The following is a 21466-nucleotide window of genomic DNA, read 5'->3' as shown; positions in this document are numbered from 1 at the left end:
AAATATAATAATTAAATAACTAAATAGAAAAGAAATAAATAAATAAAATATAAAAAATGAGAGAAAATGAGAGAAAATGGAACTGTAGCACCCCCAAAGATATTGGATTTCTCCGCTATCTTTTTCTTTTCTTTTAAAATGCTTATTATACTTTGTTTAATTATATTTTATTTTATTTTATTGTTGTCGTTTTCATATTTACTGACACTTTATAAAACGGCGTAGGGCAGCAAAAAAAGATATTGCCCACAAAAACGACAGACACGCACAAATAAACATGTTATTGGAGTTGAGCCCAGTTCATACCTTTTTGTAATGATTATATGAGTTAATATTTATTACAAGGATTATTTGGTTTCGACTAGTTCTGCCTTCGATTCGTCAAATTTCAATAATCCGTTCTTCTCTCTCAAATGTCCTTGAACCATAACGAGTAAATAATATAGCATGGATAGCACAGGTGTCTGTACTCCATTTTCTCTTGCAATTTTCAAAGGATTACCCAAAATAACTTCTAATTCCATCAACTGGCCTTTCTCGTGATCCACGCACATGGAGGGTTTAAACATAATGTGCCTTGTAATTTCGACAAAAAAGGTGACGAGTGATTCATCGAGCACTATATTTTCTGTAGTAGCTATAGCGACAATTTCACGCATTGCAGGTCTGAAGACGTTTTCCTCGGTGCTTTTCCTATCAACACCAAATTCAAGGCATCGAGGGACATCTAAATTAACCAAGGACGTTGTAGTGTTGATCGCAGCATTATATAGTAGTTTTTTCCATCTTGAATAACGAACGGATGCATCAAATTCGGCATAGTTCTTACCTTCGTTGTGATACAATTCGACAAACCTTTTAGCGGCCTTAACAGCATCTTCATTCTCGCTTTCAAAGGCACCTACTTGCAATTGATCCTTACCAACATGGTCAATCACACCTGGTGCCACTTTAGTTGAACCAATTAGTTGGATACCAGATAAAACGTTCAAATGGTACTTTTTTCTATCGAATGCGTTCCAAATCTCTTTCTCGATATCGATCCCGTTTTGAATCAGCAAGACATTAGTCTGACGACCTTCACTGAGAGCGTGGTTACTCTCCACAAGAGGTTGGATCACTTTAGGGACTCTTGAATGTGCAGGGCCATCAGGAATGTTCTTAGTAGCAACGACGATATAATCGAAAAATTGGCCACTTTGAGATGCGTCCTCTACGGTTCGATACACATGGTTTGGCTTCCAACTTTCGAATTGACCATAGTCACAGGAACTGATTTTATAACCTTTCTTTTGTACTATTTCATAATCAGATCTAATGGCTAATGACACATTGCTTAAACCTTTATAACAAAGAGAAAGAGCACCGATGATACCAACACCACCGGCACCAATCACGATAACTTTAGGCAATTGACAAGAATCTCCCATCGGGATCTGTTGTATATATTTATTCTACGTTCGTACCTTTTCTCAACAGAATACAGGAGCAATGAATTTCAAGTTAGAGATTCATGTTTACAAATCGTTGCCTAAGACTACCTAAAGAGAGGGAAAAAAAATAATGCAAGATACTCGAAAACCCAGTTCCCGAGTTCATAGCCTGTTTATTCCGAATCACTTTCCTCCTGTTGTCTTCTCAGAAGTTGAGTCCATTGTTCTGTAAGTTCTTTAATGGCTCTAGGGTCCAAACTGGCGTCTACAACATCCTTGGGTACTTGATTCTCAGAATGTTCCTTTGATGCAAACCTACCAACATTATTTTCCGGCACTAGTCTTAATTCGTAATCATCTTGATTCTCAATAGTTGCTAATTCATTCCATGAGAATAGTAGAGGGTCGGTCTTTCGAGCAAATGGGTTGATGTCGATAAGATAGACTTTGTTAAATGGTCGAGGCACATATAAGTCCAAGACGAAACTTTTATCTGGAAAGTTTGGTATAGCAGTTTCCTCCACGAATTCATCAAATACATCCTTGAATTGATCTTTCAGGGATTCCAAATACTTGTAGTAGTTCAAATCCCTTTGTGAAGCACCCACTATCTTGGAGTCTCTGACAAATACACGGAATTCCAACGCTGGATTTAGTGCAAACCATTGCCTAAGCACTAGTTCAAATTCATTACCTTGCTGTTGACCTATTTCTAAATCATGCACAATGTAGTTCGATGCATTTAGTAGAAGGTATATTTCATTAACCTCGGTACACTTTGTAGTATTATTGGGTAAAATCCATACGGCATCTCTGGGCGAAGACCAATTCAGCTTTGGAGTCACTGGACCCAGTTCTGCAATAACTTGCTTGATCTGGTTATGCAGCTCTGGGAAATGTATTAATGGCTTAATTTCATCCTCCTGCTGTTCTTCCTCTTGAGCATCTTCTCCATCGCTATAATCATTTGCTTGATTTCCAACGGGATCACTAGTATAAATCGATAATTCCTGATCAACTGGTGGGAGTTTGATACCATCCTGCTCCAAATACCGTATAAATTCTGAGGGCAACGGCTTTATAATCCTTGTCATGGGAACATAGCTTTTAAACTTTGGATACCACCTAGAAAAAATGCAATTTTCCACTTGTTCCTTGGAACATGGTATTTCTGATAGTGCTGAATAAGATGATGACATCCTTGGAGCTCTAAAGTTGGTGAAATGTCCCAATATGACTGCGTGAAGTATGAATTCTTATACTATTGTAAAGTGAAAAATCGTTTGTTACGTACTCATCGCTTCCGTCTTCTAAAAGGTGGCAAAATGAAAAAAAAAATCAGAATAAGTTGAAAACTTGAATACTGGAGTATATTTGGAATTAAGAAGACTCAGACGGCCATTTATAGAGCCAATTGACTGTTGAAATTAGTTTTAAGTGTTTGAAATGGCATCCAGAGGTCCATCCAATGCCACTTTCCGTGATAGAGAGAAGCCTCAGGAGGTGAGAAAGGCTAATATCATTGCTGCTCGTGCGGTATCAGATGCCATTAGAACTTCGTTAGGTCCTAAAGGTATGGATAAGATGATTAAGAGTTCTCGTGGACAAATTATTATTTCCAATGATGGTCATACAATTTTGAAACAGATGGCGATCTTACATCCGGTCGCAAAAATGCTTGTAGAGGTTTCTGCCGCTCAGGATACCGAGGCAGGTGATGGAACTACATCTGTTGTTATTCTTGCAGGTGCTCTATTAGGTGCAGCAGAAAGGCTTTTGAGCAAAGGTATTCACCCAGCTATCATTGCTGAATCTTTCCAAAAGGCCGCTAAGAGATCAGTCGAAATTCTATTGGAAATGTCTCATAAGATTTCATTGGAGGATAAAGATGATTTGATTCGCGCAGCTTCCACTTCGTTGAGTTCAAAGATCGTTTCTCAATTTTCCAGTTTTTTGGCACCATTAGCTGTGAATTCAGTTTTACAAATATCTAACAACGATTCTAAGAATGTGGATTTAAATGATATTCGTCTAATTAAGAAGATTGGTGGTACTATTGATGATACAGAAACTGTTGATGGTGTTGTATTGACTCAAAATGTTGTAAAAAGTGCTGGTGGGCCTACAAGAATTGAAAAGGCTCGTATTGGGTTGGTTCAATTCCAAATTTCACCACCAAAACCAGATACAGAAAATAACATTGTGGTTAGTGATTATAGGCAAATGGATAAAATTTTGAAAGAGGAGAGATCTTATTTGTTGAACATATGCAAAAAGATTAAAAAGGCAAAGTGTAACGTTTTATTGATACAAAAATCGATTCTAAGAGATGCTGTTAACGAATTGGCACTTCATTTCTTATCAAAATTGGGTATTATGGTCATAAAGGACATTGAGAGGGATGAAATAGAGTTTCTATCCAAAAGTTTGGGTTGTAAACCAATTTCAGATGTCGATTTGTTTACAGAAGATCGTCTTGGTGCTGTTGATCTAGTAGAAGAAGCGGAAAGCGATGGTTCTCGTATTGTTAAATTAATTGGTGTTAAGGGCCATAACGCTAAACCAACGGTTTCAGTTATCATTCGTGGTGCTAATCAAATGATTCTGGATGAAACTGAACGTTCCTTACACGATGCACTCTGTGTAATTCGTTGTTTGGTTAAGGAAAGAGGTTTAATTTCAGGTGGTGGTGCTCCAGAAATCGAAGTTTCACGAAGATTAAATAAAGAATCTCGTTCCATGGAAGGTGTGGAAGCATTTATTTGGGAAGAATTTGCTCAAGCATTAGAGGTCATTCCAACCACATTAGCCGAAAATGCAGGTCTAAATAGTATTAAGGTGGTTACAGAGTTACGTTCTCGTCATGAAGCTGGTGAAATCAATGAAGGTATATCGGTAAGACGCTCCGGTACTGCTAATACTTATGAAGAACACATTTTACAACCTGTCTTAGTGAGCACAAGCTCAATAACGTTGGCTTCGGAATGTGTTAAATCGATTCTACGTATTGATGACATTACCTTTAGCCGTTAAGGAATAAACATATTGAATATAAAAATAAAAATAATAAATGTATTTACATGTTCTATTTTTTATTTTTTATTTTCTTCATATCGTCGTTATTACTACTATTCTTGTCATAGAAATCTAAGAGTGCTCTTGCTCAATACATAGGATGCGCCGCTCAGGCAAGTCGTTGTTCCCACCAGGTAACCCATCCATAAGAAGCCCTGACGTAAAATTTCATGGGCACCGCTGTCACTAGTTTGTTCCTCTTCTTTATCACTTTTTTTGGTTAATTCCCCCATTATTAGTAGCAATACACCGTATCCTAAGTATATCATTTGGAAAAAAGTATTATATTTGGAGACCTGAGTTGGTTTGACTTCAACACTGGGGAAGTGGAAAAAATCCCAATATGAATTCCATGTTACCTTACCGTATTTCTTCTTCATTGATGCAAATCGTATGAACAGTGCTGATATACCTAAAAGCATGTCTCTACCCAATATTATACCAGCGATGGAAAGGGGGATTATTTGAGGGCCAGGAGCAAATGCTAATGATATTGTGGTGACAATCATAAGTAGCTTGTCCGCAATGGGATCTAATATGGTCCCCGCTACTGATTTCAATTTCCATTTCCTTGCAATAAATCCATCTAAATAATCAGTTACGCATGAATAAGCAAATAGACTCATTGCAGGTGTCAATTCATTCATCATAATGTAATATCCAATCAAAGGTGTGCATGCAATTCTCGACATTGTTAAAAGGTTAGGAATAGTGAATACGCTGGCATTTATTGGTTCATTAGAACTTGATGCAAATCTCACTTTGCATTGCAAAGATAGGGGAATTGAAGCTGAGCGTGAAGCAAGAGGATAACGTTTGAGGCATTGTAACGGGTTCAAGAAACGAATACCTCTAGCATGAAACGGTAACATCCCTCAAGATCTTTAGAAGGAATATCAACAAGTGATTGTTATATTGAATAGTACTGGTTTTTTTTGCATATGTTCGCTTATATAAGTGAAAAAATACTCCAGGTAATCGAACTTTAATCAAGATCAAGGGAATTCAGTCAGAAGCAACTGAATTCGTTTCGATTTGATGTTCATCTGAATTGAATTTGCTGTTGTTGAATTGGTGAAACATCCTTTTACTTAGAGCCCAAAGTTGCAGACTCTACACAAGTCATTTTAGTGTGACTCAGCTGCTAGAAGAATCATATTCAACAAGAATTGGCTTGATAAAGAGCCCTATTGAAGGAAAGTTTTGATATATAAGCGGTCAATTTTAGGCATAAATATTTGCAAGAGGCTTTACCATCCCATATCTATCCACAGATCATCACCAGCAATGAACGTTTTAGTGTACAACGGACCTGGTACTACGTTAGGATCTGTAAAACACGCTGTAGAGACTCTTAGGGATCTATTGGAACCATACTATGCTGTTAGCACAATTGGTAGCAGAGCATTACAAACTGAACCATGGGATACAAAGGTATCTGCCTTAGTTTTCCCCGGAGGTGCTGATTTGCCATATATTAAGGAATGTCAATCAATTTTCCCACGCTTCAAGAGATTTGTGAGGAATAGAGGTGGTATATTCGTTGGATTTTGTGCCGGTGCATATTTTGGTAGTGGTCGTGTGGAATTTGCTCAGGGAAATCCTTCCTTAGAGGTTACTGGTGATAGAGATTTACAATTCTTCCCAGGTATTGCGAGGGGTCCTGCATTTGATGGATTTCAATACAATAGTGAAAAGGGTGCAAAAGCTGTGACGTTACGTCTACCGGATGGTTCAGAGTTTCGTACGTACTTTAATGGTGGTAGTCTCTTTGTGGATGCGGATGAATACGATAATGTAGAAGTTTTGGCCAGGTATGTTGAGGAACCTAGTGTTGCCTATTATGATGCTAGTACCAAGACAAGAGACAATGGCCCTGCTGCAGCTCTCTTGTGTTCTGTCGGTAAAGGTAAAGCTTTGCTTACGGGACCACATCCTGAATTTATACCACGTCTTTTAAACAAGACTGACGACCCTGGTTTTTTAAAGAATGTGGTTGAAGTTTTGTGCCAATACGAAGAGCAAAGGTTGTTATTCTTAAGAGATATTTTTACCAAGGCGGGATTCAATTGTAATAACGATTTTAGCCAAGCAAGAGCACCTAATCTAACACCCTTGTTGGTTTCATCTGTCCCTCATAGACAAGATATAGTGAACCAATTCAAAGACTCGCTGATCTCCAATGCATCTAATAAGACTGCTTTCACTGAATGTACTGAAATCGAATGTGAACAGGACAAATTCCAGGTCTATAATGGATATCAAAACCATTATGAGACTGCTGCCGGTATTTTACGCCATGAAGAGCCAGATGAAGCTATCAAAACAATTATCTTCCCTGGTGAGGACGAGGTTTTACCGCCGGTAGAAATGACTTCTAATTACGATGTCGCCAAATATTTTAGATATTTGGATCCTAATAATACAGTGGGGTCTCTATTACTATATGGTGAAGTTGTCACATCTACGAGTACTCTTTTGGAACAAAACAAAACACTTTTGCGTAGTGTTCCATCTTGCTCTCTGTTACATGTGGGGACCATTCAAGTCTCCGGTCGTGGCAGAGGTGGTAATGTTTGGGTTAATCCTAAGGGTGTTTCTGCGTTAACAGTGGCGGTAGATTTACCATTGCAATCACCACTTACTCAGAGGAAGATTTCTGTGGTATTTGTACAATATTTGTCCATGTTGGCTTACTGCAATGCGATTTTCCAATATGGTCCAGGTTATGAAGATTTACCAGTAAGAATTAAATGGCCAAATGACCTTTACGCTATGAGCCCTGCTTACTATCGTAAGTATAATATTAAATTACTTGGTAGAGGTTCTGATAAATTTTTAGTACCACTATCAGAAATTGATCCAGCATATGTCAAGATTGCAGGTATATTGGTGAACACCCAGTTTATGGTAGACAAGTATATGGTTTTGCTAGGTTGTGGCTTAAATCTCAATCATGATGGCCCTACCACCTCTTTGAACTCTTGGATTAAATTACTCAACGAAGAGCGTGAAGCTGTACGCTTAGAGCATTTGGAGCCTATTGAGGTGGAAAAACTACAAGCCCTTTATATGAATAATTTACAATTGCTGTTGAAAAAATTTGTGGACTATGGTCCAGGGCCCATTTTACCAGAATATTATAACTTGTGGTTACACAGTAATCAAGTTATTACTTTGAATAATCATAATAATGCAAGAGCAAAAATTGTCGGTATCACTGAGGATTATGGGCTCTTGATTGCAAAGGAATTGGTTTCAGGAAGTAACTCTGAATTCACCGGCTCCACGTACCATTTACAACCTGACGGTAACTCATTGGATGTTTTCAAAGGTTTAATCTCAAAGAAGGCTTCGTAGATTTGTAAATAAACGTTGGTATAATTGAGTATACCATTACTATTATTAATTGTATTTATTACATAAAAAAACATCCTCATTGTCAAACCTTGACTTGTTAAAGCATAAGCTGGTCATCTAAAAATAAAAATAAAACCAAAAAGAATCGAAGAAGTTCAAAGTACTTAAGAGTGGTTTCCATCTTTTTCTCTATCATCTTGCTTTGGTGAGCTTGGTGAATAAGTTGGGGAACCTGGGCTATAGTTTGGTGATGTTGGTGAGTAGCTTGGTGATGTTGGACTATAGCTTGGTGATGTTGGGCTATAGCTTGGTGATGTTGGTGAATACGATGGTGAAGTTGGGCTATAGCTTGGTGATGTTGGACTATAGCTTGGTGACGTAGGACTATAGTTCGGTGATGTTGGTGAGTATGATGGTGATGTTGGACTATAGCTTGGTGATGTTGGACTATAGCTTGGTGATGTAGGAGAGTATGATGGCGAGGTTGGTGAATATGATGGAGATGTTGGGCTATAACTTGGTGATGTTGGGCTATAGCTTGGTGAAGTTGGGGAGTAACTTGGAGAAGTTGGGGAGTAACTTGGCGAAGTTGGGGAATAACTTGGCGAAGTTGGACTGTAGCTTGGCGAGGTTGGTGAGTACGATGGTGAAGTTGGGGAGTAACTTGGCGAAGTTGGTGAATAACTTGGCGAAGTTGGACTGTAGTTTGGTGAAGGAGGAGAGTATGATGGTGATGTTGGTGAATATGATGGTGATGTTGGCGAATAGGTTGGAGAAGAAGGTGAAAATCCGGGTGAGGATACACCGCCAAAACCAGGAGAGATTGGTGCATCACCGTAAGAGCCAAATGAAGCAGATCCGCCGCCGTATGCCGTGAACCCACCAGCCATTGCATCCGTAGAACCGGAGTCCACCAATGGAGAAAACATCAACTCGTCCTTCACGTCAACTTCGGTGTTGATCAAGCCGTTTTCATTGCTGTAAGGAGTGGCACCGCCGTCTTGTCCGTCCACTAGCTCTGTAATCTTCTGTTCTGGCATGTATTTAACCAAAGATTCTTCATCAATCATGACATCGAACGCACCAGTACCAATTGGAGCCATTTGTCCCAAAATAACGTTTTCAGAAACACCGCGACAGTCATCCAATTCTGCAGAAGCACCAGCCTCGAACAAAATTTCCACAGTTTCTTCGAAAGAGCATCTCATTAATGCACCAGTGTTAGATCTGTTGAAACCGTGACGAGTCACAGATGTTAGTCCACCTTGAGTGGTCATGACATCGACCAAAAGAGCCATATGTCTGTAGTTAACATAAGAACCGTCAGAAGCAATAACATTGAAAACTTCTTTGTACAATGCGGCACGACCTGCCTCAATTCCGAGAACTTCCATGATATCGATGAATGAGTTGGTATAAATTCTGCTGGCATCGACACCAGGTACAGTCATAACTTCAGATAAGTTAACACCATCAGTTTCCAGAACCCATTCAGGAATCTTCTGATATTCACCGGTCTCACTTGGTACCTTCCTATCGTATTTCATCATAACAACACGTTCAATGTTTTCAACACCACGTAAAGTAATGTTTTCCAACATCGTATTTTCGATTTTCTTCAACATATGATCTTCCTCGGCCTCTGTCTCCAAGTCCATAGACTTAGGACGAACCACACGACAACGGATGATCAATTGCTCAGCGTTATCTTCAGACCAAATGACGAAAAGATCATTCTTAAAGGTTTCCTTGATCTTTTCACCCACTTGACCCATGGTCAAATCTTTATCGTTCATAGCTGCACGATCTAGTTCAAGACGTAATAGCCATGGAGATTGTTGAGCCAAGGACTTTTCAGTCTCATCATCGAGCAGGGAGAAATGCAATTGAATAATTTCCTCATCTTCAGGAATTGCAGTTGAACGTGGATCAGGATCATAGTAAATTTCCGAAGCAACTGTGACACTCTTCAAAGTTGTGTGTTCAATAACTGATCTGATCAATTTAGCTTTTTCTTGGTCAGCAGCATAGTCCGGTTCTAAATAGGCTGTTAATGATGGAGTCTTCATGTTTTTTGCAACGTTCAAAATTTCCTTTAAACGAGGCACACCAGAAGTGACCTTCTTGGAGGCAACACCGGCAAAGTGGAAAGTGTTTAAAGTCATTTGAGTGGCAGGTTCACCGATGGATTGAGCTGCCAGCACCCCGACCATTTCACCTGGGTGAACAACCGAACGTAGGAACTGAACTTCAATATTGTTCAAAACCCATTCAAATGCCTGCTTGGTTAATCTGTATTCCTGAATCACCCTACGTGAGGCAAGACGAGAACGCATCAAACAACAGAATAATGTAATAGCATCTTCTTGAGCTTCCTTGATGATCCTACTGTTACCCCTTACAACAAGCAGTCTTTCTTGCAGTTCTTTGACACCCCAGACAACATCTCTAATTGTCACATCTGATGGTTTAGAACGGTCAATTCTGAATGTCTGTTGGGCATTTTGTATGATACGTCTGATATTCACAGGAAGAGGCCAGTTGACTTCACCGTCTACGAAGATACGTCTCAAAAACTTACGGTCCTCTACTAGCTGCTTGTATTCTTCATCCAACAATGACTGTAATTTCAAGTCACCAATAATTTCAGAACCAGATTCTAGCAAAGATGGATCCAGAGAGTAATCTGGGTTGAGAAGATCTATTCTGTATCTCCTCTCAAAGTTCCTATCAGAACCACCAATAGTCTCCACGGCTTGCTTTTCTATGTGAGCTGCATCCATACCGTCTTCACCGTAGATGAATTGAATGATATTACCCAATGAGTTTCTGGTGGTACCATCGTAATGAACCATAATATCCTCCAGAGCCTTGACCAAACGACGTTGAATATAACCCGTTTCGGCTGTCTTCACGGCAGTATCAATCAAACCTTCACGACCACCCATAGCATGGAAAAAGAACTCTTGAGGGGTTAGACCTCTTAAATAAGAGTTTTCAACAAAACCTTTAGATTCAGGTGAATAATCGTCCTTTGAAAAATGGGGTAGAGTACGGTCAACAAAACCGAAGGCAATACGCTTACCTTCAACAGACTGTTGTCCCACACATGCAGACATCTGTGCAATGTTAATGAAAGAACCCTTTGAACCCGCACTTACCATCTGTTTCACAAAATTCGTATCATTCAAGTTGACTTCTGCCAGACGACCGGCTTTATCTCTTGCCTCGTTCAGATAACGCACCACATTATCTTCAAACGATTCACGAAGAGTCATACCGTGTTTGGCAGTAAGCAAGTTTGCTTGAGCCTCCTTGGTAACATCCTCCACCTTTACCTTGGCTTCCGCGATAGCTTCAGTAATTTGCCTCATGGTCTGTCCATCAGCAATGGTATCACCAATACCAGTAGAAAAACCACAATGCAGGAACCAGTAGTTGACGACTTTTTGAATGTTACTAAATAAAGTGGCACACACTTGAGGACCCTTTTCTCTGGTCACGACGTGGATTAGACCACCACTTGAAGAACCAACGGTTTTCTTGTCCACGACACCAAAGATGATCTGACCATCAATGACCAGCATACCGTTGTCCTTGGGGGACAACAGCGTAGTACCTTCATCGAATCGCTGCAAGTGGATACCTTTAGGAATAGCCACAGACAATAATTGCTTACCTGTCCATAGTGGTTTAGGCTTTAAAATTGCTGGAGTAGGGATCACACCATCCCAATCTGGAACCCAATAAAGCATATTTAATACTTGGCCCAACTCGATGAAGTTGTCTCTTAACGTCAATTTACGAATACCACATAGAGTATCTTGCACAACACCCATACAAGGTTTATTTGATTGAGGAGATACAATCTGCTGGGGCACTGCACACAACTGCGAAAGCTCGGCCCTTGTTTCTTCAGATTGTGGAACGTGTAAGTTCATTTCATCACCATCAAAATCGGCATTGTATGGAGAAGTGACAGACAAGTTTAATCTGAATGTCGAATACGGCATCACTTTAACCTTGTGGGCCATCATTGACATTTTGTGAAGAGAAGGTTGACGGTTGAACAAAACTGGATCATTATCAATAACATGACGCTCCACCTTCCAACCGTATTGTAACTGGATGTCACCCGCTCTCTTACTGTACCTTAGATCAATACGATCACCATTGTCACGGATCACATATTTGGCACCTGGATGTTCGTTAGGACCGTTACGTACAAGCATTGTCAGACGATCGATATTATAAGGCGTGACGACTTCAGGGTACGTCAAGGTCTTCGCAATCGACTTTGGAACACCCACTTGATCCAAATCTAAGTTTGGGTCACCAGAAATCACAGTTCTTGCAGAGAAATCTACACGCTTACCCATTAAGTTACCTCTGATACGACCTTCCTTACCCTTCAATCTGGCACGTATAGATTTAACAGGACGTCCGGATTTCTGTAAAGCTTGTGGTTGACCTGCGATATCGTTATCCATATAGGTAGCCACATGGAATTGAAGTAAACTTTCAGCTTCTTCTATAGTGTGATGAGGAGCACCGTTATGTTCTAAAGTTTCTAAACTTATATTTGCCTTCAAAATATCCGCTAGCTTGAAGGTCAAGTCATCTTCACCTCTTTGAGATTCGTTAAAAGAAATGGATGGACGTACAGGTGGTGGTGGAACCGGTAAAACTGTTAGAATCATCCATTCTGGCCTAGCGAACTCCTCATTGAAACCTAACTTCCAGGAATCCTCGGGAGAAATATGTTTGAAGATATTAAGAATTTCCTCCATATTTAAAACTCTTTGTTCAGGTTCTTCATTATCACCACTATTTTTATCCTTTTTCCAGCTACCCACAAGCTTCAACCCATCCCTTCTAATTGTTGGTTGCGCATTACCGCAACCACCTCTTGAGATTAACTGAGTTGGATCTTCATCTGAAGGTACATCGGTATCACAAATCATCTTAGCTTTACACAGACTCCACACAGCATTAAATCTTTTCTTAGAATCTTTAATCTTTATTGCTTGACGCATCTGTTCATTATGTTCATCTAACAGTAGTTTACCACAGTGCATACAAACACATTCACAGACCTTCTTAATCTTAGATATAAAACCAATGTGAAAAACTGGCTTTGCCAGTTCAATGTGACCAAAGTGGCCAGGACATTCGTTCATACCTTCCTGACAGGTCTGACATTTCAAACTACGGTCGATAGATCCCAGTCTTGGGTCATTTAGCCCGCCAATTTTGGCTCTAGTTTGAGTCTCATCCATGGTCTCTGGGAATTTAATTTTAGCCACACTGATAGCACATATTTCCTCTGGAGAAAAAAGACCAAATTGCACTTCCTTGACGGTACGTAGAGGAGCACTAGAATACTGTTGACCAACCATGATAGTAGTATTTTTGAGTATAACGGTTTTTCTTTGTTTCTCTTCTTTTGCTTTGGGCTTATTAACAGGTTAGGTTTATTGCTCTTTTTTTATTTTCTTTTATTATTGGATTGTTTTATCTTCTTTTATTATTTCCTTAGATGAAAACTTGGTAGGAGACTTTTTTGATATGAATAAATGTTACAAATGTATTGGATACCAAATGGGAATCTAATCCAATGAAACTATTGAAATACTCGCCACTATTTCAAAAATTTTATTGACCACTTGGTAAACAACTATGACAAGCCCCTTATGTTAGTCCTTAAATTTCCTCAAGGTCCAAACGTGGTATTCAATCGTCCTAAGAACCTCGTTGATAGGATCAGGATCTAGTAACGTCAAATATAGGGTGGTAAAGTTAGCTAACGCACAGCGAAGCTTACTAAAACGGATGGAAATGAGAATATGTCCCCCAGTAGGTCTCTATCGGCACTCGAAGATCCCACTATCCGTCGAGTTGGACCTTCACTAGGTATTATGGTTGGGATGTATTACCTTTTGCCACTTGGTTGTTATTTCGAAAAATTTTCCTTCGTAAAGCGTGACTGTCACGCGTTTTGGGTAATGCGGGTAATACCCATACTAAAACTGACCTCGGAAAAAATATGGCTGGGCGGCTAGACAACATCAGATATCACATTTAGGATCTTTTTTACTATATTTATTTTACATTAAACTATATGGATTGATGGCATTATTTTGTTCTCGTGAATGTATCTATGAGAACATCTTTGACAAGGATTTCTTTTGCTTGTTGTCCAATTCCTTTATCTTAGCCTTAGTATCATTCAACTGCTTGACAATACCCTGGTCATTTGGTTGGAAACTCTTTGCCATCTCAAAATCATTTAGAGCATTATCCAAATCATTCATACCAGTATAGGCTTGTCCACGACGGTACAGGGCCTTTGCTTTAGCCTTTTCATCGGCAGACTTTTGATATAGTACTTCAGAACCTGCTACCATAGCGGTACCAAATTCCTTCACCTTCAAAGCAGTCAATGCGATGTTCAAAGGAACGGAAACTCTTAACTCCTCAATGGTCGTAGACTGTTCTTCCGTCAGACCTTGAGGTGCATATTCTTTGAGAAATTTGTCACATTTCTCGTATTTGGACAATGCTACTTTATAGTTTGCCTTCTTGTATTGTTCAGTACCGATAGCTTTAACTTTATTCAAGGCGGTGATGACTGATTCGTAGTTAGTCTTATCAACTTTTTCATCATATTTGATAAATTCTTCATAATTGTCACCAAATTCATCAGTTGGAGTCTTTTCAGCATCTGCTGGAACCACGTAATTGTTAGGTAACAATCCACAGTCGTCAATCTTCACCTCCCTCATTGGTTTATCATCGACATCGGTCTGTTGGTTCTCAATGAGACGTGCAATTCTCTTACCTTGGATCAATTCACCAAACACTACATGTTTACCATCTAAATGAGGAGTTGGGGTGCATGTGATGAAAGCTTGAGACCCATTGGTATTAGGGCCAGCATTAGCCATTGATAGTAAAAAAGGTTTATCATGCTTCAGGGCAAAATTCTCATCTTCGAATTTCTCACCATAAATACTTTCACCACCAGTACCGTTAAAATTGGTGAAATCACCGAATTGTAACATAAAGTCCTTAATCACTCTGTGGAAGACAGATCCCTTGTATGAAAGTGGCACATCAGGTTTAGATTTAGTCATTCCTGAATTACCTTCACATAGTTTTAAGAAATTCTCAGCAGTCTTTGGGACTACATCGTTGAACAATTCAAATACCATGCGCCCCTTAGGGACACCACCGATAGAGATATCAAAATAAGTCTTAGATCTGGACATTGAAGAAATAAATGTGATGGCTAGATTTAATGTTTGAGTTCTGTTCTTTTCTGACTCGAAGACCTCGAAGAACAAGATGTCTTGGCTTCTTGTCTGTCCATCTGCATCAGAAACATTTATACAATTTCGGTGTCGTTGGGCGGAAACTTCTAGAAAAACCAAATTTTCAATAAAAAGTATGTTATATTAAACTTCCAACAGACTAAATTTGGATTCAATTGGGCATATTACATGTTCAGTTGGCCGTTGGAGACTTTCTAGCATATCCAATTTCATCCTGTTGCCTCTTCTTCTTGTTGTCCTATGGATTCGCTTTCCGGACTAGATTCGGCTGATTCCTCTTTATAATCAAAATCGTCTTCCTCGTTATCTTCATCTTCTTCACCCTCATCTTGCCAAATGCTATAACCGTCACCATCTTCCTCTACATCTATCAATCCCTTAAGACTACTTGCGTACCTCGTTTCGCTATTTTCATGAGAAATTCCCCTAATATGACCATTATCTTCAATCAACTCACCAGTTTGTAGATCAATCACATCACCTTGATTTTCTACAGCTTCATATTTCGCAATTATATCGTTCCAGACTTGCTTCATGTTCTCATCAGCTTTCTTATGTAATTTCATTACTTCGTCGTCGGTTAATCTGGGGATTAATTGGTTTTCCTTTGACATTATATACAAAATACCATTTTTTTCCTCAAAAGTATTGTTACCCTTTAGCTTTCCAGAAGCTCTATTTCGATGTCCTTTGAATTTATCAAGTTGTGTACTCTCTTCTTCAACAGATTCTGTAATGTCAGGTATCAGTGGTCGTTTATCATTAGTTTCTTCATCCTTCCTATTTTCAGTGGGTTGAGCTGACTCTCTCTTTAAAATTCCCTTGATGGCACCATGAAGTTTCTTGACAGCTTTTTTCGAAGGCTTCTTACCCACTCTCATATTGGATCACTCTTTTGGCTTTTGAACAGTAGAGATCTAATTGATATATTCATGCCGCTTCGCGTCTATATAAGCACAGCTATAGGTACAGGTTAAAGGCATCACAATACTAAAAGTAAAAAGTAGTGGTTACTTTCTATCTACAGTTTTAACTCTTTCTCTGTTACCATGTTGTTCCCAACATTTTCTAAATAGATTCATTTCTTGTGTGCATTGTTTCCAGTCACCTGTATCTGCATGACATAGCTGTAATGCCATATTCTCTACATAACAACCTGTATCTACAATTCTTTGATCCCAAGCATCAGGATCTGCTTTAGCTTCCTTGTATTCCTCTAAAGCCTCTTGGTGGTATTTAGAAGTCGACATTTTGGTAATGCTTTGTTTGTCTGGCTGATAATACATAAGGGGGAGCTTGATTGTACGCTCTATGTCGGTGAAGTAACCTCTCGAAAGCTAATTGTTAAATAAGATAGAAGAGAGAAAAAAAAAAAAAACAATCCTAAGAACAGCTTCAGGCACTTTATGATCTACTGAGATATGTTTGTCTGAATTTAAATTCTATAGTCAAATTATACGCTTTGAACCACACAATAGTGACTTCTTACAATATGATCTTGTATTCCTAATTATCAGGAGAAATCTTGAAACTGATGGGTTTAACATTGTCTACCAAGTGCGAATCTAAAATAAATATAGGACATGCCTGGCAAACTGCTCGCTGCTTAATATAGATAGCTAAATCCTATACTCCTGGCTTGGGATGAATAAAAGATTGCACAGAGACCCTAAGAATCGATAGCCATTGATACAGATGTTATAGATCTAGGACTTTGGGAATTATGATACTTACCAACATAAGCTCAGCACTTTTATTTTATTATTATTTTTTTTTTTTTTTTTTTTATTTATTTTTTATTTATTTTATTTATATTGACGACAGACTGACGCTATAAAATAAATGAAAAGAAAATATCGAAAAGAAAAAACAAATATGCGCCTGAGAAGTCAAATACCTGGAAATATGCTTTTAGTCTTTTTAGAAATACTACGACGGAAATATCTTGACTACGGCGGCAAAGAGTCACGTGCCTCGAGCAAGAGACACTCTTCGTGGATAATGATATTGAACTTGGGGTTACCCGCTCTATTTGTGTACACGTCGGCCAACAAACAACAACATTCCAGAGGTCGACTCTTTGAAAATGAACCAAACAACTGTTCGATCTAAGCAATAAGGGATTATACCTTCCCCAGGATTAATCCGTTAGGAATTCTCAAGGGTTGGCAAAACTTCAATTCGAATTAAACGATAAAAAAAGCGAGGCTTGATGGTTAAGCTTGCTGATTATTCACGAACCGCGACATTTGCGTGGTCCCACGACAAGATCCCTTCGTTAGTTACAGGTACAGCGTCGGGAACTGTCGATGCAGACTTCTCCAGTGAATCTAGTTTAGAACTATGGTCATTGTTATCTCCAGATGCTACTAATCCAAAGACTTCTCTAAGCGTGGATGCTAAATTTAATGATCTGGATTGGTCCCATGACAACAAAATTATTGCAGGTGCATTAGACAATGGATCTGTAGAACTGTTCTCATACAATGCTGATTCTTTAAAATCCGAGGCTAAGTTTCAACGCCATAAAACCACTGCCAAAGTTGCAAGATTTAACGCCAAGCAATTCAACGTTTTGGCAACTGGTGGTACCAAAGGTGAGATTTTCATCTGGGATGTGAATAAATGTTTAGAGAATCCAAATGATTATACTCCATTGACACCTGGAAATTCAATGACACCTGTGGAAGAAATAACCTCATTGGCTTGGAATCAATCCCTAGCTCATGTGTTTGCCTCGGCTGGATCTACTTCATACGCTTCTATCTGGGATTTAAAGGCTAAAAAGGAAGTTATTCATCTAAGTTACACTTCACCAAATACTGGTCTCAAAGCTCCATTATCTGTAGTGGAATGGCATCCTAAAAATTCTACCAGAGTAGCTACTGCTACTGGTAGCGATAACGATCCATCTATTTTAGTGTGGGATTTAAGAAATGCCAACACCCCATTGCAAGTGCTATCTCAAGGTCACTCAAAGGGAGTTTTGTCTTTAGATTGGTGTAACCAAGATGAAAACCTCTTATTATCTAGTGGTCGTGATAATACCGTGGTACTATGGAATCCTCAAGAAGGTCAAGAACTAACGCAATTCCCCACACGCAGCAATTGGGTGTTTAAGACGAAGTTTGCCAGTCAGGCACCAGATATTTTCGCATCTGCTTCATTTGACAACAAGGTTCAAGTACAAACTTTGCAAAACTTGGTCAATACTTTAGACCAAGAGCAAACCGCCTCTAAGCAACGAGAATCAGAGTTGGATTTCTGGAATCATGTTTCTCAAGAGGATTCCAACGAGAAACCTACTTTATTCCAGCTTCAGGCACCATCTTGGTATGTTAACAAATCCCCAGCAGCTCAATGGGCTTTTGGTGGTAAATTGGTTAACATTACTGCCGATGGTAAAGGTGTGACAATTAGCAAACCTTCCTTACCAGGATTACAGGAGAACACAGCATTGGGCGAAGCCATCAAATCTAAGAATTATACACCTTTGATTAACCAAAGATTGGCTAAGGCTGTTGATAGTACTAGCGAGGAGGACTGGAACCTACTAGACAAACTGGCTATGGATGGTAAAGCTGAATTTCTGAAAGAGACTTTCGCATTCGATGATGAAGAAGAGGAAAAGGAAAAGAAATCTGAAGATCAAGACGATGGTTCAAATTTCTTTGCCAACATCGAAGCTGCATTTACTCCTGAGGGTAGCTTCCAATTAAGCACTGAAGTCGATCAGCAAATTGGTAGAAATTTGGTGGAAGGGGACACGAAATCTGCCGTTCGCACTTCTTTGGACAAGGATCTTCTACAAGAAGCCCTACTTATTGCATTGGACTCCAATGATGAAGCCTTGAAAGATACGGTGAGGGGTGCCTACTTTGCTAAACATGGTAAGCAATCAGCACTTTCAAGATTTTTGTTTTCCATCTCCAAGAAAGATTCTGAGGATTTGGTGGAAAACTTAGACGTTTCCCAATGGAAATATGCAGCAAGAACTGTCATGAGATTTTACGATAATGACATTGAAAAGAAGAATCAAAAATTGTGTACTCTAGGTGATAGATTGCTAGAGGCCGGTGATAGACAGAATTCTCTAGTTCTTTATTTGGCTGCTTCCTCTTTGGATAAGGTTGCTAGTGTTTGGTTAAAAGAATTCCAAACCATTGAAACAAAAGTTCAAAAGAACAAGCCTTCCCTTTATGAGGCCCACTCCGAAGCTCTCACTGAATTTGTCGAAAGATTCACTGTGTTTTCTACATTTGTTGGTAATGAAACCGCCATTACTAATGAAGAATTGGTTTCCAAATTCTTGGAATATGTCAACTTAGCCTGCGCAAGCGGTAGCTTCGAGTTGGCCCATTCCATTCTGGAAACTCTACCGGGCAACAATGAAGATGTTAAGATGGAAAAGGAACGTGTTCTTTTGGCATCAGGTAAATCTACGAGAACTACGACCACTAGAAAGCCTGCATACGGTGTGCCACCAGCTATAAATAACGTGGCTCTCTCACAACAAAATTATGCATTTGGAGCAGGTCCAACCGTACCCCCTACCGCCGCATTTACTGGTACCAATTCTACCGCTGCATCAGCTTATGCTCCACCTGCAGCTGCCACACCAGCACCTGTAACAGCTGCACCCCCTGCTGCCGCCAATATTACAAAGCCTAACCCATATGCCCCTCCTCCAACAATCCCAGCCGCCGTTGGTAGTAGGTATGCGCCTGTAACTCCATCTTCAGGTCAAACGAATTTTAATCTGCCAACAAACCCATATGCTTCACCTTACACTCCGATGAATGTGAAGCCAACCCCTGACTTTGTATCATCACCACAAACAGCTTTGGGTAGCACACCGGGTGCCGCAGTCGCCAACCCCCCACCAACAAATATCAAGACTGGCCAGGCTCCTCACTTAAACAAGAAGGCTAATGATGGTTGGAACGATTTGCCTTTAAACGTTAAGGAAAAACCACAACGTGCGAAGGCACCTTCTGTGGCACCACTTAACATGGCTGCGCCAGCTGCTGGTGCAGTTCCAGGAGTGGCTGGTGCAGGTACGCCTTATGTACCACCACCACGTTCCGCCAGATCTTCTTCAAGAGGGCCATCCGTATCCTCCCCATTACCACCTCCACCACCAAAGGGTAGTAGAATGGCTTCCATCTCTTCTACTGGTTCAGTAGGTAACATGTCCCCTAAGGCGAGTGCAATAAATCCATATGCTCCTCAGGCTCAAGCTGCAAATGGACCTTCTACCCCCAGAACTAGTGCATATACAGCTCCTGTGACACAACCGCCAACAGCTCCTTTCACTGCTTATGCACCAGGTGGTACCGCACCTTCACCAGTGCTACGCCAAAACCCCTATGCACCACCACCTCAGCAAATTACACCAGTTGGTACTATCCCTCCTGCTAGAACCAGCAGTACGAGTAGTACCGCTACACCAGCACCAGCGGTAGTACCACCTCCACCAACGAACTTGAAAAAGAAGAACCACCCTACCGCTACTTTGGAGAATGCTAGTAACCTATTAGAGTCCGTACAGAGAACAACCGAACTCGGATCTGCGGCTCCCTTGTCCAATGGTAATGCGGCTGCAGCGGCCCCAGTCGCTACGGCTGCAACAGCGCCACCTACCGGCTTAGCCCCTCCAAAATCTACAGCCCCACCACCAAGTTCCACGAACTCTACTACTCCAGAGAGCGTACCAACCCCTGCACCTGCCAGCATTCCAGCAGATCAACAAGCAATTGTTGAATACTTTAAGGAAGAACTTGCCCGTGTTACCCCATTAACCCCCAAGGAATACAGCAAGCAAATAAAAGACTGTGACAAGAGATTAAACATTTTGTTTAACCATCTGGCAAAACAAGATCTTTTGACCCAACCAACTATTGATAAACTACATACGATTGTGGGTCAACTAAAGTCAAAGGATTACAGCAGTGCCATGCAAGTCTTTGTAGATATCTCTACAAACAATGCAACGGAAGCTGGCAACTGGCTAACAGGTGTCAAGAGACTAATAGCCCTAGCAGAAGCTACATCTAATTGAATTTTAGTTTTTAACTGCACTGTACATTGGTATGTAATAAAGAATATTAAGAGAGATATTAAATAACAAGAAATAACGAATCATCGACAGTTTTCTTAACTCCTGTAGTCATTTTTCATTATTACCACTATTAATTGTCGTGATTATTCTAGAAAGTTTTCAATATCACGTTCCTTACTTCCCCAGATTTTTTTCAATGGCTA

The 21466-nt window shown here is 39.9% G+C and overlaps 11 protein-coding genes across 11 annotated transcripts; 4 read left to right on the top strand and 7 right to left on the bottom strand.

Moving 5' to 3' along the window:
- Positions 1-347: 347 nt before the first annotated feature.
- ZYRO0F06028g (uncharacterized protein) lies at positions 348-1430 on the bottom strand (the record flags this gene model as incomplete). The annotated part of the gene is made up of 1 exon (XM_002497414.1): positions 348-1430. The coding sequence occupies one exon, from the start codon at positions 1428-1430 to the stop codon at positions 348-350; it is 1083 nt and encodes a 360-aa protein (XP_002497459.1).
- Positions 1431-1606: 176 nt separating this feature from the next.
- On the bottom strand, positions 1607-2632 carry CDC123 (cell proliferation protein CDC123; the record flags this gene model as incomplete). The annotated part of the gene is made up of 1 exon (XM_002497413.1): positions 1607-2632. One exon carries the CDS (start codon positions 2630-2632, stop codon positions 1607-1609), a length of 1026 nt encoding a protein of 341 aa, XP_002497458.1.
- Positions 2633-2879: 247 nt separating this feature from the next.
- CCT4 (chaperonin-containing T-complex subunit CCT4) lies at positions 2880-4466 on the top strand (the record flags this gene model as incomplete). Its single annotated transcript, XM_002497412.1, has 1 exon — positions 2880-4466. The coding sequence occupies one exon, from the start codon at positions 2880-2882 to the stop codon at positions 4464-4466; it is 1587 nt and encodes a 528-aa protein (XP_002497457.1).
- Positions 4467-4570: 104 nt separating this feature from the next.
- On the bottom strand, positions 4571-5380 carry CRD1 (cardiolipin synthase; the record flags this gene model as incomplete). Its single annotated transcript, XM_002497411.1, has 1 exon — positions 4571-5380. One exon carries the CDS (start codon positions 5378-5380, stop codon positions 4571-4573), a length of 810 nt encoding a protein of 269 aa, XP_002497456.1.
- A 415-nt stretch (positions 5381-5795) lies between these two features.
- Positions 5796-7868, top strand: BPL1 (biotin--[acetyl-CoA-carboxylase] ligase BPL1; the record flags this gene model as incomplete). Its single annotated transcript, XM_002497410.1, has 1 exon — positions 5796-7868. One exon carries the CDS (start codon positions 5796-5798, stop codon positions 7866-7868), a length of 2073 nt encoding a protein of 690 aa, XP_002497455.1.
- Positions 7869-8032: 164 nt separating this feature from the next.
- RPO21 (DNA-directed RNA polymerase II subunit RPB1) lies at positions 8033-13267 on the bottom strand (the record flags this gene model as incomplete). The annotated part of the gene is made up of 1 exon (XM_002497409.1): positions 8033-13267. The coding sequence occupies one exon, from the start codon at positions 13265-13267 to the stop codon at positions 8033-8035; it is 5235 nt and encodes a 1744-aa protein (XP_002497454.1).
- A 447-nt stretch (positions 13268-13714) lies between these two features.
- On the top strand, positions 13715-13930 carry ZYRO0F05896g (uncharacterized protein; the record flags this gene model as incomplete). Its single annotated transcript, XM_002497408.1, has 1 exon — positions 13715-13930. One exon carries the CDS (start codon positions 13715-13717, stop codon positions 13928-13930), a length of 216 nt encoding a protein of 71 aa, XP_002497453.1.
- A 96-nt stretch (positions 13931-14026) lies between these two features.
- Positions 14027-15139, bottom strand: CPR6 (peptidylprolyl isomerase CPR6; the record flags this gene model as incomplete). Its single annotated transcript, XM_002497407.1, has 1 exon — positions 14027-15139. The coding sequence occupies one exon, from the start codon at positions 15137-15139 to the stop codon at positions 14027-14029; it is 1113 nt and encodes a 370-aa protein (XP_002497452.1).
- A 272-nt stretch (positions 15140-15411) lies between these two features.
- SCM3 (Scm3p) lies at positions 15412-16083 on the bottom strand (the record flags this gene model as incomplete). The annotated part of the gene is made up of 1 exon (XM_002497406.1): positions 15412-16083. The coding sequence occupies one exon, from the start codon at positions 16081-16083 to the stop codon at positions 15412-15414; it is 672 nt and encodes a 223-aa protein (XP_002497451.1).
- Positions 16084-16212: 129 nt separating this feature from the next.
- COA4 (Coa4p) lies at positions 16213-16488 on the bottom strand (the record flags this gene model as incomplete). Its single annotated transcript, XM_002497405.1, has 1 exon — positions 16213-16488. One exon carries the CDS (start codon positions 16486-16488, stop codon positions 16213-16215), a length of 276 nt encoding a protein of 91 aa, XP_002497450.1.
- A 926-nt stretch (positions 16489-17414) lies between these two features.
- On the top strand, positions 17415-21263 carry SEC31 (Sec31p; the record flags this gene model as incomplete). Its single annotated transcript, XM_002497404.1, has 1 exon — positions 17415-21263. One exon carries the CDS (start codon positions 17415-17417, stop codon positions 21261-21263), a length of 3849 nt encoding a protein of 1282 aa, XP_002497449.1.
- Between the last annotated feature and the right edge of the window lie 203 nt (positions 21264-21466).

Source organism: Zygosaccharomyces rouxii (genome assembly GCF_000026365.1).
Source record: "Zygosaccharomyces rouxii strain CBS732 chromosome F complete sequence".
NCBI lineage: Eukaryota > Fungi > Ascomycota > Saccharomycetes > Saccharomycetales > Saccharomycetaceae > Zygosaccharomyces > Zygosaccharomyces rouxii.
The sequence above is the reverse complement of the archived record's forward strand: the minus strand, read 5'-3'. Positions and strand labels throughout refer to the sequence as shown.